The sequence below is a fragment of the Neoarius graeffei genome, chromosome 10 (assembly GCF_027579695.1).
Source record: "Neoarius graeffei isolate fNeoGra1 chromosome 10, fNeoGra1.pri, whole genome shotgun sequence".
Classification (NCBI taxonomy): domain Eukaryota; kingdom Metazoa; phylum Chordata; class Actinopteri; order Siluriformes; family Ariidae; genus Neoarius; species Neoarius graeffei.
In genome coordinates this window covers 26,697,450-26,713,001 of record NC_083578.1, presented here as the reverse complement: position 1 = coordinate 26,713,001, position 15,552 = coordinate 26,697,450, and the positions used below count along the sequence as shown (strand labels likewise).

The window sequence follows — 15,552 nt, the reverse complement described above, 5'->3', positions numbered from 1 at the left end:
ACCTGTTCCTATGTCATGTTCAGGAACAAACTAACGTTAATGGTGCTAAAATGCCTGGAGAGAACGTCCCTAGGATTGTCCGCTTTGCTTATACAGACTTCTCGTGCAGTGGGGAAAAAATGCACTGCTACGTGTTCCATATGTAGAAGAACTATCGGGGAGACGACGGGGACAACCTCGAAATTCAATCGTCATTTGGCAAGACGACATCCAGAGAAGTAAGTGACACACTACATGTATGTTCATTGCTCTGTTGATAGCGGGGTTTGCTTGCTGACAGATGAACTAGCTAGTGTTAACCCTTTCTCATGTTATTTACCCTGTTGATGGTGGATGGGGCTTGCTGAGTAATGAACAAGCTTCTTATCTGTAGCCTATTAACTAAAGAAAAGAAAGAAAGCACAACTTTATTCATCACACACTTGTGAAATTCCTCTCTGCATTTAACCCATCTGAAGCAGTGAACACACATGTACACACACGTGAGCAATGAGCGCACATACATACCCAGAGCAGTGGGCAGCCATGCTAACAGCGCCCGGGGAGCAGTTGGGAGTTAGGTGCCTCGCTCAAGGACACCTCAGCCCAAGGCCGTCCCATATTAACCTAACTGCATGTCTTTGGACTGTGGGGGAAACCGAAGCACCCGGAGGAAACCCATGCAGGCGCGGGGAGAACATGCAAACTCCACACAGAAAGGCCCTCGCCGGTATGGGTAACGTTTGTCCAACACAGTAGCAGAGACGGTTTCACATAAAGGCAGCAACAACACTGTCAAATGGTGCGGTTGGAGTCTTGTTCTCGGACTCGACTTGAAATTTTCTGTCATGACTTGGACTTGAAACTAGACTCGGACTCGGTTTAGTGACTCGACTACAACACTGGGTTGCGTGTACTGAACTAGACAGAGAGAGATTTTATACTGTCTTACTCAAACTCAAAATGAAATACTCCTAATATTTTGAAGGGTTGTTTTTTGTGCTGTAGGCCATAAGGATCAAAATTAAAATAGAAAAATGCTTGAAACATATTTTAGTTTACGTCTAATGGTTCCTAGAATATATGATTAACTTTTCAGCTTCTTAAATAACTGATGGAAAATATTGAACTTTTTCACGATATTCTAATTGGTTGAGACTCATTAGTATATGCCTCCCCGCCCACTGTGTGTATCTCTATCCACGCCCCCTCTCTCTCTCTCTCTCTCTCTCTCTCTCTCTCTCTCTCACACACACAGCTGCATATAAACGCACACAGACACCACCACCTTCATTTATTTTTCACCCTTTCCATTGCACAATTTTATACACAGAATTCCATCATGGAGGACGATCACAAACTAGATAAACAAACACTGCAACTGCTGAGAAACATCTCGAACCGACTTCGAGTCAATTCCATAAAGGCGACCACTGCAGCTGGCAGCGGGTAAGAGACATACAGCGTACAATCTCTCTCTCTCACGGTGGTGTAGTGGTTAGCACAGTCGCCTCACAGCAAGAAGATTCCGGGTTCGAACCCAGAAGCCGGCGAGGGCTTTTCTGTGTGGAATTTTCATGTTCTCCCCATGTCTGCGTGGGTTTCCCCTATAGTAGGTTAATGTGGGGTGGCCTTGAGCAAGGTACATAACCCCTGACTGCCCTCCGGTGTGTGGCTGCCCACTGCTCTGTTTTTGTGTGTTCACTGCTTCAGATGGGTTAACAGCTATAAGTTTATTGTTTATACTGCTTATTTCATGTTTACCTGCTATACCTCAAGTACCCTTAACTGTTTTTTTTTTTTTTTTTTGCTCCAATTTGTGTGTATATATGAGTGTTTAGTCTATGTCTAGTTCTAGAGTGTTTATACTGTTTGTATTGTTTATTTAGTCTATGTCTAGTTCTTATCTAGTGTTTATACTGTTTCTATTGTTTGTCTGTCTAGTTTATTTAGTCTATGTCTAGTTCTTATCTAGTGTTTATACTGTTTGTATTGTTTATTTAGTCTGTCTAGTTTTAGTTTGTCTAGTTCTTATCTAGTGTTTATACTGTTTGTATTGTTCTAGTCTATGTCTAGTTTATTTAGTCTATGTCTAGTTCTTATAGTGTGTTTATACTGTTTGTTTATTTTCAATTATTCTATTTTTTATTTATTGCATTGCCTGTTTGCACTGTCTGCCCTTATGCCGTCTTGTTTAGTCTATGTCTAGTTCTTATCTAGAGTGTTCATACTGATTGTATTTATTTCAATTATTCTATTTATTTATTGCATTGCCTGTTTGCACTGTCTGCCCCATGCCTTATTGTTTATTTTGTCTGTCTAGTTCTTATCTAGTGTTCATACTGATTGTATTGTTTATTTCAATTATTCTATTTTTTATTTATCGCATTGCCTGTTTGCACCGTGGGTCGGAGAGGACTGAAATTTCATCTGTGCTGTATGTCGAGCATGTATAGCATATTTGACAATAAAGTTGACTTGACTTAAATGCAGAGGATGAATTTCACTGTGCTTGAAGTGTGCATGTGACAATAAAGGTTTCTTCTCTCTCTCGGATACATTTCTAATGCATCAATCCTAAATTGAAGATGTCCCAGAAGTCATTCTTCTGCTCATTGTGGAGTACTTGTGTATGTAGTTAATCAGAAATAAAGCTCCAGATGTAAATTTGAGAAGTTCTCTCAGCTTAGCATCAGACTTGAGGCTCATGCGTGTGCACATAGAGGTTTACATACTATCTACCCTGATGTGTATATGTTCGAAACTCATAATGTGCCTCAACAAGCCTGTGTGTGTGTGTGTGTGTGTGTGTGTGTGTGTGTGTGTTTATGGTGTGAGAGTGCAGGAGTGTGTGTGTGTTTATGGTGTGAGAGTGCAGGTGTGTGTGTGTGTGTGTGTGTGTGTTTATGGTGTGAGAGTGCAGGTGTGTGTGTGTGTGTTTATGGTGTGATGGTGCAGGAGTGTGTGTGTTTATGGTGTGATGGTGCAGGAGTGTGTTTATGGTGTGATGGTGCAGGAGTGTGTGAGTGTGTTTATGGTGTGATGGTGCAGGAGTGTGTGAGTGTGTTTATGGTGTGATGGTGCAGGAGTGTGTTTATGGTGTGATGGTGCAGGAGTGTGTGAGTGTGTTTATGGTGTGATGGTGCAGGAGTGTGTTTATGGTGTGATGGTGCAGGAGTGTGTTTATGGTGTGATGGTGCAGGAGTGTGTTTATGGTGTGATGGTGCAGGAGTGTGTTTATGGTGTGATGGTGCAGGAGTGTGTTTATGGTGTGATGGTGCAGGAGTGTGTTTATGGTGTGATGGTGCAGGAGTGTGTTTATGGTGTGATGGTGCAGGAGTGTGTTTATGGTGTGATGGTGCAGGAGTGTGTTTATGGTGTGATGGTGCAGGAGTGTGTTTATGGTGTGATGGTGCAGGAGTGTGTGAGTGTGTTTATGGTGTGATGGTGCAGGAGTGTGTGAGTGTGTTTATGGTGTGATGGTGCAGGAGTGTGTTTATGGTGTGATGGTGCAGGAGTGTGTGAGTGTGTTTATGGTGTGATGGTGCAGGAGTGTGTTTATGGTGTGATGGTGCAGGAGTGTGTTTATGGTGTGATGGTGCAGGAGTGTGTTTATGGTGTGATGGTGCAGGAGTGTGTTTATGGTGTGATGGTGCAGGAGTGTGTTTATGGTGTGATGGTGCAGGAGTGTGTTTATGGTGTGATGGTGCAGGAGTGTGTTTATGGTGTGATGGTGCAGGAGTGTGTTTATGGTGTGATGGTGCAGGAGTGTGTTTATGGTGTGATGGTGCAGGAGTGTGTTTATGGTGTGATGGTGCAGGAGTGTGTTTATGGTGTGATGGTGCAGGAGTGTGTTTATGGTGTGATGGTGCAGGAGTGTGTTTATGGTGTGATGGTGCAGGAGTGTGTTTATGGTGTGATGGTGCAGGAGTGTGTTTATGGTGTGATGGTGCAGGAGTGTGTTTATGGTGTGATGGTGCAGGAGTGTGTTTATGGTGTGATGGTGCAGGAGTGTGTTTATGGTGTGATGGTGCAGGAGTGTGTTTATGGTGTGATGGTGCAGGAGTGTGTTTATGGTGTGATGGTGCAGGAGTGTGTTTATGGTGTGATGGTGCAGGAGTGTGTTTATGGTGTGATGGTGCAGGAGTGTGTTTATGGTGTGATGGTGCAGGAGTGTGTTTATGGTGTGATGGTGCAGGAGTGTGTGTGCTGCTGTGACTGTAAAGCTGCAGCACGTGCACTTGCCCATTGTGCCGCGCGTGCATCTGAAGCTCTGGTCACGTGCGCATCGAGGTTCTCACACACACCTGGTCTGGCTGGAAACCGGTTTAAACCGGAACTCTTGGAAAAACGGTGTAAAACGGACACGACGTGTTTGTCATATATTTTTATTTGTTTCGTCACATTTCTTTCACTTTTTCTCCATTTCGTAGCTGAAATCACACATGTATACGAGTGTAAAAGTAGACAAACACTGTTATTTTATTAGCTATTGCACGCATTTCAAACATTTCTTGGGCATACGGTAAGTTATAAACTAGTCAACGGTTCGATCTTTAACTGTATATATGGGTAGTTCTTCGGTAACGGTATTACATTCACAACAAATTTTTTTTTTTTTTTTTTAAGTTGCAGTACTCATGATGATGGTATTCTATTAAATTCAAACAACACCTCATACTGTACTCGGTGGGGTATCTTTTGACCCTCAGAAAGCTTAGAAAAATTGGCTATGTGTAACTCTGAACACAAACAATTTTATGAGGAATAACATCAGGGGGGAAAAAAAACCCTGAACTTTTATTTCTCTGAAGTCTGTAGCACATATCAAACTACTTTCTCCAGTTCATGGTAGCTACACGCAGTGGTGCTTGAAAGTTTGTGAACCCTTTAGAATTTTCTATATTTCTGCATAAATATGACCCAAAACATCATCAGATTTTCACACAAGTCGATAAAGAGAACCAATGAGACAAAAATATTATACTTGGTCGTTTATTTATTGAGGAAAAAGATCCAATATTACATATCTGTGAGTGGCAAAAGTATGTGAACCTTTGCTTTCAGTATCTGGTGTGACCCCCTTGTGCAGCAATAACTGCAACTAAACATTTGCTGTAACTGTTGATCAGTCCTGCACACCGGCTTGGAGGAATTTTAGCCTGTTCCTCTGTACAGAACAGCTTCAACTCTGGGATGTTGGTGGGTTTCCTCACATGAACTGCTCGCTTCAGGTCCTTCCACAACATTTCCATTGGATTAAGGTCAGGACTTTGACTTGGCCATTCCAAAACATTCACTTTATTCTTTAACCATTCTTTGGTAGAACGACTTGTGTGCTTAGGGTCGTTGTCTTGCTGCATGACCCACCTTCTCTTGAGATTCAGTTCATGGACAGATGTCCTGACATTTTCCTTTAGAATTCGCTGGTATAATTCAGAATTCATTGTTCCATCAATGATGGCAAGCCGTCCTGGCCCAGATGCAGCAAAACAGGCCCAAACCATGATACTACCACCACCATGTTTCACAGATGGGATAAGGTTCTTATGCTGGAATGCAGTGTTTTCCTTTCTCCAAACATAATGCTTCTTATTTTTTTCACGGTCTAAATCCTGCGCACTGATTGGCTGGCGAGCGGGTCCGTATCCTACGGTACAGAGCCCGGTTACGGACCTCTGGCGACTCGCTCATTCACAACAACAACATAGTAGCAATTTTTGTCAACATTTATTTTCACATTTCTCAGGAGAATAGCATTAATTTTACAGCATGGATAGCGATAACGACAGTGTTCACAGCAAAAGCGAGTTTTACTACCCTGAGGAAGACAAAATTAAAGAAAACATTTCAGGAGAAAGCTAAAAACCTGTAACTTGCTAATGCTGAGCAAAAACATGGCTGAATCCTGAATGACTTCTATTTGTATAAATAGGGGACTACATAGGCGGCAAAATGTAGTTTTTTTTTTTTTTTTCCTGCCATGGAAGTGCAGTTGTATACCGAGGGGAAAGCAATTTGCATTATAGCCATAAATGAGGATTCAAAATGTTGCCTTGGCTCAGTTTTCTCTTTCGGGCGCTCTCGTTTTCTGTTAGAATTTGGTAAAGAAAAAAATAAATATTTACCAGCTTAATGTCGGTCCGTATGGTGAAATACCGTGACCTCGGCCTTGAATACTGACCTCGGCCCAGAGGGCCTCGCTCAGTACTTTCAAGACCTCAGTCACGGTATTTCACGATGCGGACCTCCCAGCTGGTAAATAACGTATATATATTTCACTCAGATCCGTGAGGTATTTCATATGAAAAATGTGAGGGTTTTCAACATGGGAAGATAAACTTCATATCTTCAAGCCAACATGTGATGTTCTTTTATTTTTAGGCACATTCATGAACAAAAAATACAAAAACATTATCAGAACAATTCATCGATTTCCTTATGAGTGGCATATAGTGATTTATGTCACGGTTCTAGTTCTCCATGTCCTGGATGTAGTGCGTATGAAAAATGCAAGTGGCATATTTCCCAGTAAAACACTTCTGTCTATATTATAACTATATTATATAATAGTTATGTCTATAATTTTACACAGCCAGGCATCACAGAATTTTGAGAAACTTTCTCCATAATTAGGCAGACTAGTGCCAACACATTTTAGCAAAGCTTGCTTATACTTAACAAATCGATTAATGCCTATTATACAATACTTGCATGTTTTAAGCTTTTAGAATCCATTTCTGGTGACTTTACTTTGTTTGTGTTGTGTGTTTGCACACCTTTTTTAGTTGAACACGGTATGTTCGTGTATTAAATTGTGTGCGAGTAGCATCAGGGTGTAATCTTTTGTCTATTTTATGTTCTGTAGGCATCCAACATCATGTTGCAGTGCAGCAGAGATCATGTCTGTGCTCTTCTTCCACACCATGAAATACAAACCTGGTGACCCGCGTAATCCCAACTATGACCGCTTTGTTCTGTCAAAGGTAATGGGCACGTTTCTCTGTTGCAGCTAATTGATTATAAACATATACAATTAACATTGTATAGAACACCAAGTTCAATTCACAGACTCAAAATATGCAAAAAAAATCCTCCACATTAACTGATCATTTGAGTAAATCTCTCTCTTTGTAAGCATAGTTTCCAAAACAAGCAGGTTCATGCTGTTCAGGTGTTATGTTCTCTGCTGGAGCCGTGTTAGATAACCTGATAGGGCTGCATCACACTGTGTACATGAAAGTAAACACTAGTCCAGACGTGACAAACTAGTTAAGGCAGATTGCATCCATTTTTTGAAACAGTGCATCCTTTTGAATGAAAACAGATTAGGTGTGTGGTGTAGACAATCACCTTATCAAAAAATGGTGCAACCCCCAACAAAATTGTGTTTTCCTGCTGACTTGACACGCGTTGTCAAAATGGCGAGTATATGGCGGCATGGTGGTGTAGCGGTTAGCACTGTCACCTCACAGCAAGAAGGTTCAGAGTTCGAGCCCAGTGGTTGGCAAGGGCCTTTCTGTGTGGAGTTTGCATGTCTGCGTGGGTTTCCTCGGGTGCTCTGGTTTCCCCCACAGTCCAAAGACATGCAGGTTAGGCTGATTGGTGGCAAATGGTTGAGAGGAGAAAACCTCCATAATAATCCAGTAGAAGGCAATGGGAAACCACTACTGTAATGTTCCCAAGAGACTTTGATGGCTGAAGTAGAGGTCTGTGCGGGTCGGATTTTTCAGTCCCGCTCCCGCCCGCGTCCGCATTGTGCAGTCCCACCCGCGCCCGCAAAGAATTATGATTTTCAGTCCCGCTCCCGCCCGCGCCTGCCATATTTTGTCCCGCTCCCGCCTGCAAATCCCGCATGATGCAGACGTTTGCGTTATTTCTCAGGAAAGTTCTTGTCTTGACACAGCGTGATGGTGCCCCGCCCCCTACTTTGAGTGGATTTGAGCATAAATATCTACAGCTCATGTTCACGTTTGTTATTATTTACCTTGTTTCTGAATTCAGCATGTAGTCTAATAATAATTAGTGCTGTCAAGCGATTAGAATATTTAATCGCGAATCGCACATTTTTGTCACATGAGAAACCAATGTAATTCTCTGATCAGCATAAAAAAGTGAATGGGCTTGCTTTGTACCAATGTGTTTTGTTTTGTTTTTTATTGCAAAGCAGAGCTAGCAAAAGAACCATGAGTGAAGTGATGTACTGCTTGAGTTAGTCTACAACTCTAATCAGAGAGACAGGTTACACAGTGACGGTAGGCTTGACTCAATGCTATCCCAGAAATCCTTCCTGTAATATGCAAATTTGGCCGCCTCTGATTGGACAGCCAAATTTGCATATTACAGGAAGGATTTCTGGGATAGCATTGAGTCAAGCCTACCGTCACTGTATAACCTGTCTCTCTGATTAGAGTTGTAGACTAACGCAAGCAATAAATCACTTCACTCATGGTTCTCTTGCTAGCTGGGTGTGAACGGCGAGTCATTAGAGTGATCAAAGAATTTCCCGTTAGGGTGATCAATGGCAAATTTAAGATGCTATTCCTCACTCAATCTGGCAATCTGACTCTGTCTGCAAATTTAGGCATCTTAAAATTTTTTTATTAATACCAAATAAAATATCCAGCACAAATTATATATGATAGACATAAATTAATAATTTATAAATTTTATTTCAAACACGTTTTTAGTTAGCGGGACTGCAGCTTATCACCGCTCCCCCCCGCACCGCATATGTGCACTCCCGCTCCCGCCCGCGCCTGCATATGTGCACTTCCGGTCCCGCCCGCGCCCGCAGTGAGCTTTCAAAATTTGTCCTGCGCCGCACTGCTTTGCGGTGGGTCCCGCGGGACAACCACGGGAGTGCAGGGCTCTAGGCTGAAGCCATCAGAGTGGCCACGTCACTGTAGTAATATGCCAAAATGGAGATACACACTTAGGTCTGGGCAATAAAATGATAGCAATATGTACCATTGATAGACACTTCATCAATAGCAATAAGAAAATGGTCCAATAGAATGTTTGATAGTTTAACATAAATGCATTAAATGCAAATTGATAGAAAAGTACATGATGAATATGCAAAGTTCGGTTGTGTGCTCCTGCCCTGGCTCATAACCAGCCTATCATATCCCTTGATAATGGAGCGTGCTACGAATGACACATTAACAGCCAATCATTTAACAGGTGTATGGGTCAGTTGCACCATCAACATGTGACAACAACAGAAACAGCATGGAGTGAAAAAAATTAACAGTACTTCTCACAGATCTTAAATATACTTGTGGTGGTAACTGGCAGAAAGGGCCAACGTGACCTACCGACACAAAAATGGTTTACTAGCCTACATGTACAGTGCCTTGCAAAAGTATTCATACCCCTTGAACTTTTTCACTTTTTTCCACCTTACAACCACAAACTTCAAAGTTTTTTATTGAGATTTTATGTGATAGACCAACACAGAGTAGCACATAATTGTGAAGTGAAACGAAAATGATAAATGGTCTTCAAAATTTTAAACAAAAATCTGAAAAATGTGGTGTGCATTAGTATTCAGCCCCCTGTACTCTGATACCTCTAAATACAATCCAGTGCAATCAATTGCCTTCAGAAGTCATCTAATTAGTTAATAGAGTCCTACTGTGTGTAATTTACTCTCAGCATAAATACACTTGTTCTGTGAAGGCCTCAGTGGTTTGTTAGAGAACACTGAAGAACAAACAGCATCATGAAGACCAAAGAACTCACCAGACAGGTCAGGGATAAAGTTCTGGAGAAGTTTAAAGCAGGGTTAGGTTATAAAAAAATATCCCAAGCTCTGAACATCTCAAGAAGCACTGTTCAATCCATCATTCAAAAATGGGAAAAGTGTGGCACAACTGCAAACCTACCAAGACATGGCCGTCCACCTAAACTGACAGAGCGAGCAAGGAGAGTACTGGTCAGAGAAGCAGCCAAGAGGCCCATGATCACTCTGGAGGAGCTGCAGAAATCCACAGCTCAGGTGGGAGAATCTGTGCACAGGACAACTATAAGTCGTACACTCCACAAATCTGGCCTTTTTGGAAGAGTGGCAAGAAGAAAGCCATTGTTGAAAGACAGGCATAAGAAGCCATGCAGGGGACACAGCAAACATGTGGAAGAAGGTGCTTTGGTCAGATGAGACCAAAGTTGAACTTTTTGGCCTAAATGCAAAGCACTATGTGTGGCGGAAAACTAACACTGCTCATCACCCTGCGCACACCATCCCCGCTGTGAAACATGGTGGTGGCAGCATCATGCTATGGGGATGCTTTTCTTCAGCAGGGACAGGGAAGCTGGTCAGAGTTGATGGGAAGATGGATGGAGCTAAATACAGGCCAATCCTGGAAGAAAACCTGTTGGAGGCTGCAAAAACTTGATACTGGGAAGGAGATTCACCTTCCAGCAAGACAATGACCCTAAACATACAGCCAGAGCTACAATGGAATGGTTTAGATCAAAGAATATTCATGTGTTAGAATGGCCCAGTCAAAGTCCAGACCTAAATCCCATTGAGCATCTGTGGCAAGACTTGAAAATTGCTGTTCACAGACGCTCTCCATCCAATCTGGCTGAGCTTGAGCTATTTTGCAAAGAAAAATGGGCAAAAATTTCAGTGTCTAGATGTGCAAAGCTGGTAGAGACATACGGTACCACAAAAGACTTGCAGCTGTAATTGCAGCAAAAGGTGGCTCTACAAAGTATTGACACAGGGGGGCTGAATACTAATGCACATCACATTTTTCAGATTTTTATTTGTTTAAAATTTTGAAGACCATTTATCATTTTCGTTTCACTTCACAATTATGTGCTACTCTGTGTTGGTCTATCACATAAAATCTCAATCAAAAACTTTTAAGTTCGTGGTTGTAAGGTGGAAAAATGTGGAAAAAGTTCAAGGGGTATGAATACTTTTGCAAGGCACTGTAATTTAACCTGTCAGTTGTGAAAAGAAGTGGTTTAGTTTGACATGGATGATTGCCCCATAGGATTGCATTATATAGCCATTTTGCAGTTGCTGGTTAGAGCATTTTAACTCCAATACTGGACTGATTTCAATCATTTTTGTCCCTCATAAATATTTAGACCCAAAGGGATATAAAAATGGGGCCCAGGTCAAAAAAATCCCGGAATTTTCCTTTGAAGTAGAAAATAAATGTGTGTGTGTGTGTATATATATATATGTATATATATATATATATATATATATATATAAAATATATGTGTGTGTGTGTGTATATATATATATATATATATATATATATATATATATATATATATATATATAAAATTATACCAATATGTACTATGTGGTATTATATATCATCTGGGCTTTGTGTGTGTCTGTGTTTAAGGGTCATGCTGCTCCAGTGCTTTATGCTGCCTGGGCAGAAGCAGGTTTCCTCCAAGAGAGCGAGCTGCTTAACCTCCGAAAGATTGACTCCATCCTAGAAGGCCACCCAGTTCCAGTAAGCAAAATACAAATACAGGAAATTCCACAATAGACTGGTTTTTTTTCCTTCCCTAGCTAATTAGTATGATAGAAATTAAAATAAGCATTTCCCTACAAAATACTGTAATGTTCATTATGATACATGAAGTCTTAGCTTTAGCGTGTCATGATAATTTTCTATGTATTCTAATCTAACGATAAATCTAACGGTAAGTGTAATCATAACTTAGAAAACATTGCAAATAAATTATTTTAATAAATAAACCTAAATAAAGAATGTTTGTTTATGTAGAAAGAGGACATCACATTGTAGACAGAACATTTGATGCAGAAAGTGAATGAACTTTGGAGGTTGGCAGGATTCATGGGAAAGACAGAGAAGGATAGAAAAAGAGGAGAATGAATAGACAGTGAATCATGATGGAGTAACAAAAAAGATGAGGGATAACCAGATATGGCAAAGCTTTCTGTTAAGAGACATTTATTTCATGTTTGTGGAAGAAGTTTCAAGTGTCTGTGATTTTGTAGTGGTTTATTACAGAGAACTTTATACATTGCAATTTCTCGGTAACATGACAATCTGATTTTTTTTTTTCTTATTAAGTTAAAGAGAGAGCAAAAGAAAGATAAGTTGATGAGGGAACCACTGTTTATTGTTATAATGTAAGTGATAACAGGAACTAAGTTGTCTCGTGAACATGCCACAACAAGAACTCATCATTGGCAAATTGCAGTGGTGTAAGAGACACAAACTGCACATTTACAGTTAGGTCCATAAATATTTGGACAGGGACAACATTTTTCTAATTTTGGTTCTGTACATAACCACAATGAATTTTGAACAAAACAATTCAGATGCAGTTGAAGTTCAGACTTTTAGCTTTAATTCAGTGGGTTGAACAAAATGATTTGCATAAAAATGTGAGGAACTAAAGCATTTTTTAAACACAATCCCTTCATTTCAGGGGCTCAAAAGTAATTGGACAAATTAAATAATTGTGAATAAAATGTTCATTTCTAATACTTGGTTGAAAACCCTTTGTTGGCAATGACTGCCTGAAGTCTTGAACTCATGGACATCACCAGACGCTGTGGTTCCTCCTTTTTAATGCTCTGCCAGGCCTTTACTGCAGCGGTTTTCAGTTGCTGTTTGTTTGTGGGCCTTTCTGTCTGAAGTTTAGTCTTTAACAAGTGAAATGCATGCTCAATTGGGTTGAGATCAGGTGACTGACTTGGCCATTCAAGAATATTCCACTTCTTTGCTTTAATAAACTCCTGGGTTGCTTTGGCTTTATGTTTTGGGTCATTGTCCATCTGTATTATGAAACGCCGACCAATCAGTTTGGCTGCATTTGGCTGGATTTGAGCACACAGAATGTCTCTGAATACCTCAGAATTCATCCGGCTGCTTCTGTCCTGTGTCACATCATCAATAAACACTAGTGACCCAGTGCCACTGGCAGCCATGCATGCCCAAGCCATCACACTGCCTCCGCCATGTTTTACAGATGATGTGATATGCTTTGGATCATGAGCTGTACCACGCCTTCGCCATACTTTTTTCTTTCCATCATTCTGGTAGAGGTTGATCTTGGTTTCATCTGTCCAAAGAATGTTCTTCCAGAACTGCGCTGGCTTTTTTAGATGTTTTTTAGCAAAGTCTTTTTGTCTAACCTTTTTATTCTTGAGGCTTATGAGTGGCTTGCACCGTGCAGTGAACCCTCTGTATTTACTTTCATGCAGTCTTCTCTTTATGGTAGATTTGGATATTGATACGCCTACCTCCTGGAGAGTGTTGTTCACTTGGTTCGCTGTTGTGAAGGGGTTTCTCTTCACCATGGGAATTATTCTGCGATCATCCACCACTGTTGTCTTCTGTGGGTGTCCAGGTCTTTTTGCATTGATGAGTTCACCAGTGCTTGCTTTCTTTCTCAGGATGTACCAAACTGTAGATTTTGCCACTCCTAATATTGTAGCAGTTTCTCGGATGGGTTTTTTCTGTTTTCGCAGCTTAAGGATGGCTTGTTTCACCTGCATGGAGAGCTCCTTTGACCGCATGTTTTCTTCACAGCAAAATCTTCCAAATGCAAGCACCACACCTCAAATCAACTCCAGGCCTTTTATCTGCTTAACTGAGAATGACATAACGAAGGAATTTCCCCACACCTGCCCATGAAATAGCCTTTGAGTCAACTGTCCAATTACTTTTGGTCCCTTTAAAAACAGGGTGGCACATGTTAAGGAGCTGAAACTCCTAAACCCTTCATCCAATTTTAATGCGGATACCCTCAAATGAAAGCTGAAAGTCTGGACTTTATGTCCATGTCCATTATATAACTATAACCTGAGTATGTTTCAGTAAACAGGTAAAAAAAACAAAATTTGTGTCAGTGTCCAAATATATATGGACCTAACTGTATGTTGCAGATTTTTGATGTTATATTGGAATGTATGTAATCTCAGGCTCATTATAGAATGTCGTGATGATGTTAAAGCTTGAAAATTGTCGAAAGAGAGAGTCAAATGTCTATCTGTGTGTTTGTTTTTTAAATAGAAACAGCAATTTGTGGATGTGGCCACAGGATCTCTTGGGCAAGGACTCGGTGCTGCATGTGGAATGGCCTATACTGGAAAATACTTTGACAAGGCGAGGTATAAAACAATATACATGAAGTACTACTAATGCTAGCTCACATTCAGGAAGTATACATTGATAAACATGAACCATATTCTCAAGAAAATCCAGTGTAACTGTAGAAATGATTAAACCTTTTCACTCAGTCTTGATGTGAGCTCAATGTTCTGTGTGCTTTTTTTTGCATTTGCCTCCTCGTCTGTCTCCATATTGCCTTTTATCCTCTGTGCATTTCAGCATTCTGTCAATTCTTCAGCTCTGATAAGATGCTAATGGAGAAATCCTGCCCACCCCTGCACTTTTTCTATGGTTGGCTGTCATTCTCACTGCCTTCATCTTTTCTTCCTTTTCAGTATCCTCCATCAGTTCTCTGTCGATTTATTCTTTGTTTTCCCCTTGGCCACCCCCAAAGTTCGTTCACAAGTCCATGTTTTGCATCAAATATCCTAATTGCCTACAATGATGCCGAATGTGATGGACAAGGTTAATATTGATTTTCTGGCATCACTAAAGTACAGCCATAACCATATCTGATAACATCTGATATCTATACTAGATATCTAAACATATTACAGTTTATCATCTATAGGATTATAGTCAGTGCTTATGTAGTCTGTTCAAATGTTAATCACTTACTCATTTTACATCTACAAAATCACGTGTGTTTTGCTATTGCAGGGGTGGCCAACCAGTTGGAGACCAAGAGCCACATTTTTTACTGTATTACCGCAAAGAGCCACATCATACACATGGGCACACGAACATCACCCATCTCTTCCTCTCTCTCTCTCACACACACACACCTCTGCTCAGCCAGATTAATAGTAAATGTCACACACCAACATATTTACTCCTACAGTACTAAGACCACAGGCTGAGGCCAGTCATTTTTAACAATGAACATTGTGTGCACTTACTATGCATGCTGCTTAGTGGGACTCATGGCATTACCAAAAAAAAGCCACACCATACACATGACCGCACATGTGTACCATACATGTGACCCCCCTCGCTCTCTCTCTCCCTCACAGACACACACGCTCAAGCACGCACCTCTGCTCAGCCAGATTAATAGTAAATGTCACATACCAACATGAGAGAAATTTACTCCTTCAGTCAGTACTAATACCACAGGCCAGTCATTTACAGCAATCAATATCGTGTGCACTTACTATGCATGTTGCTTAGTGGGACTTCTGACATTCCTTGCCTTGAACAATCCTCTTCAAATCTGGCTTGTATTCCGTCGTTGCCACTCGAAGCAGTTCTTTCACATGGGTTTCAGTCAGAACAGAACGATGCTTTGACTTCACATGTTTCATGGTAGAGAACACAGACTCGCAGACGTATGTTGACCCAAACATTGACAGTATCTTAAGCGCAGCCTGTTTCACGTTCGGGTATTTTTCCAATGGCACACTTTTCCAAAACTCAATGGTGCCTTCCCTCAAAACAGGTTTCAGTT

General features: G+C 40.9%; 1 protein-coding gene across 1 annotated transcript in view; it reads left to right on the top strand.

The window, feature by feature from the left end:
* Positions 1-1,209: 1,209 nt before the first annotated feature.
* The window catches only part of LOC132892994 (transketolase-like), a 43,544-nt gene continuing 29,201 nt past the window's right edge, over positions 1,210-15,552 (top strand). The window contains exons 1-4 of the mRNA XM_060931651.1: positions 1,210-1,428; positions 6,848-6,965; positions 11,355-11,468; positions 14,007-14,104. Coding sequence (XP_060787634.1) covers positions 1,322-1,428; positions 6,848-6,965; positions 11,355-11,468; positions 14,007-14,104 — 437 coding nt within the window. The 5' untranslated portion in view covers positions 1,210-1,321. The remainder of the gene's footprint in view (positions 1,429-6,847; positions 6,966-11,354; positions 11,469-14,006; positions 14,105-15,552) is intronic.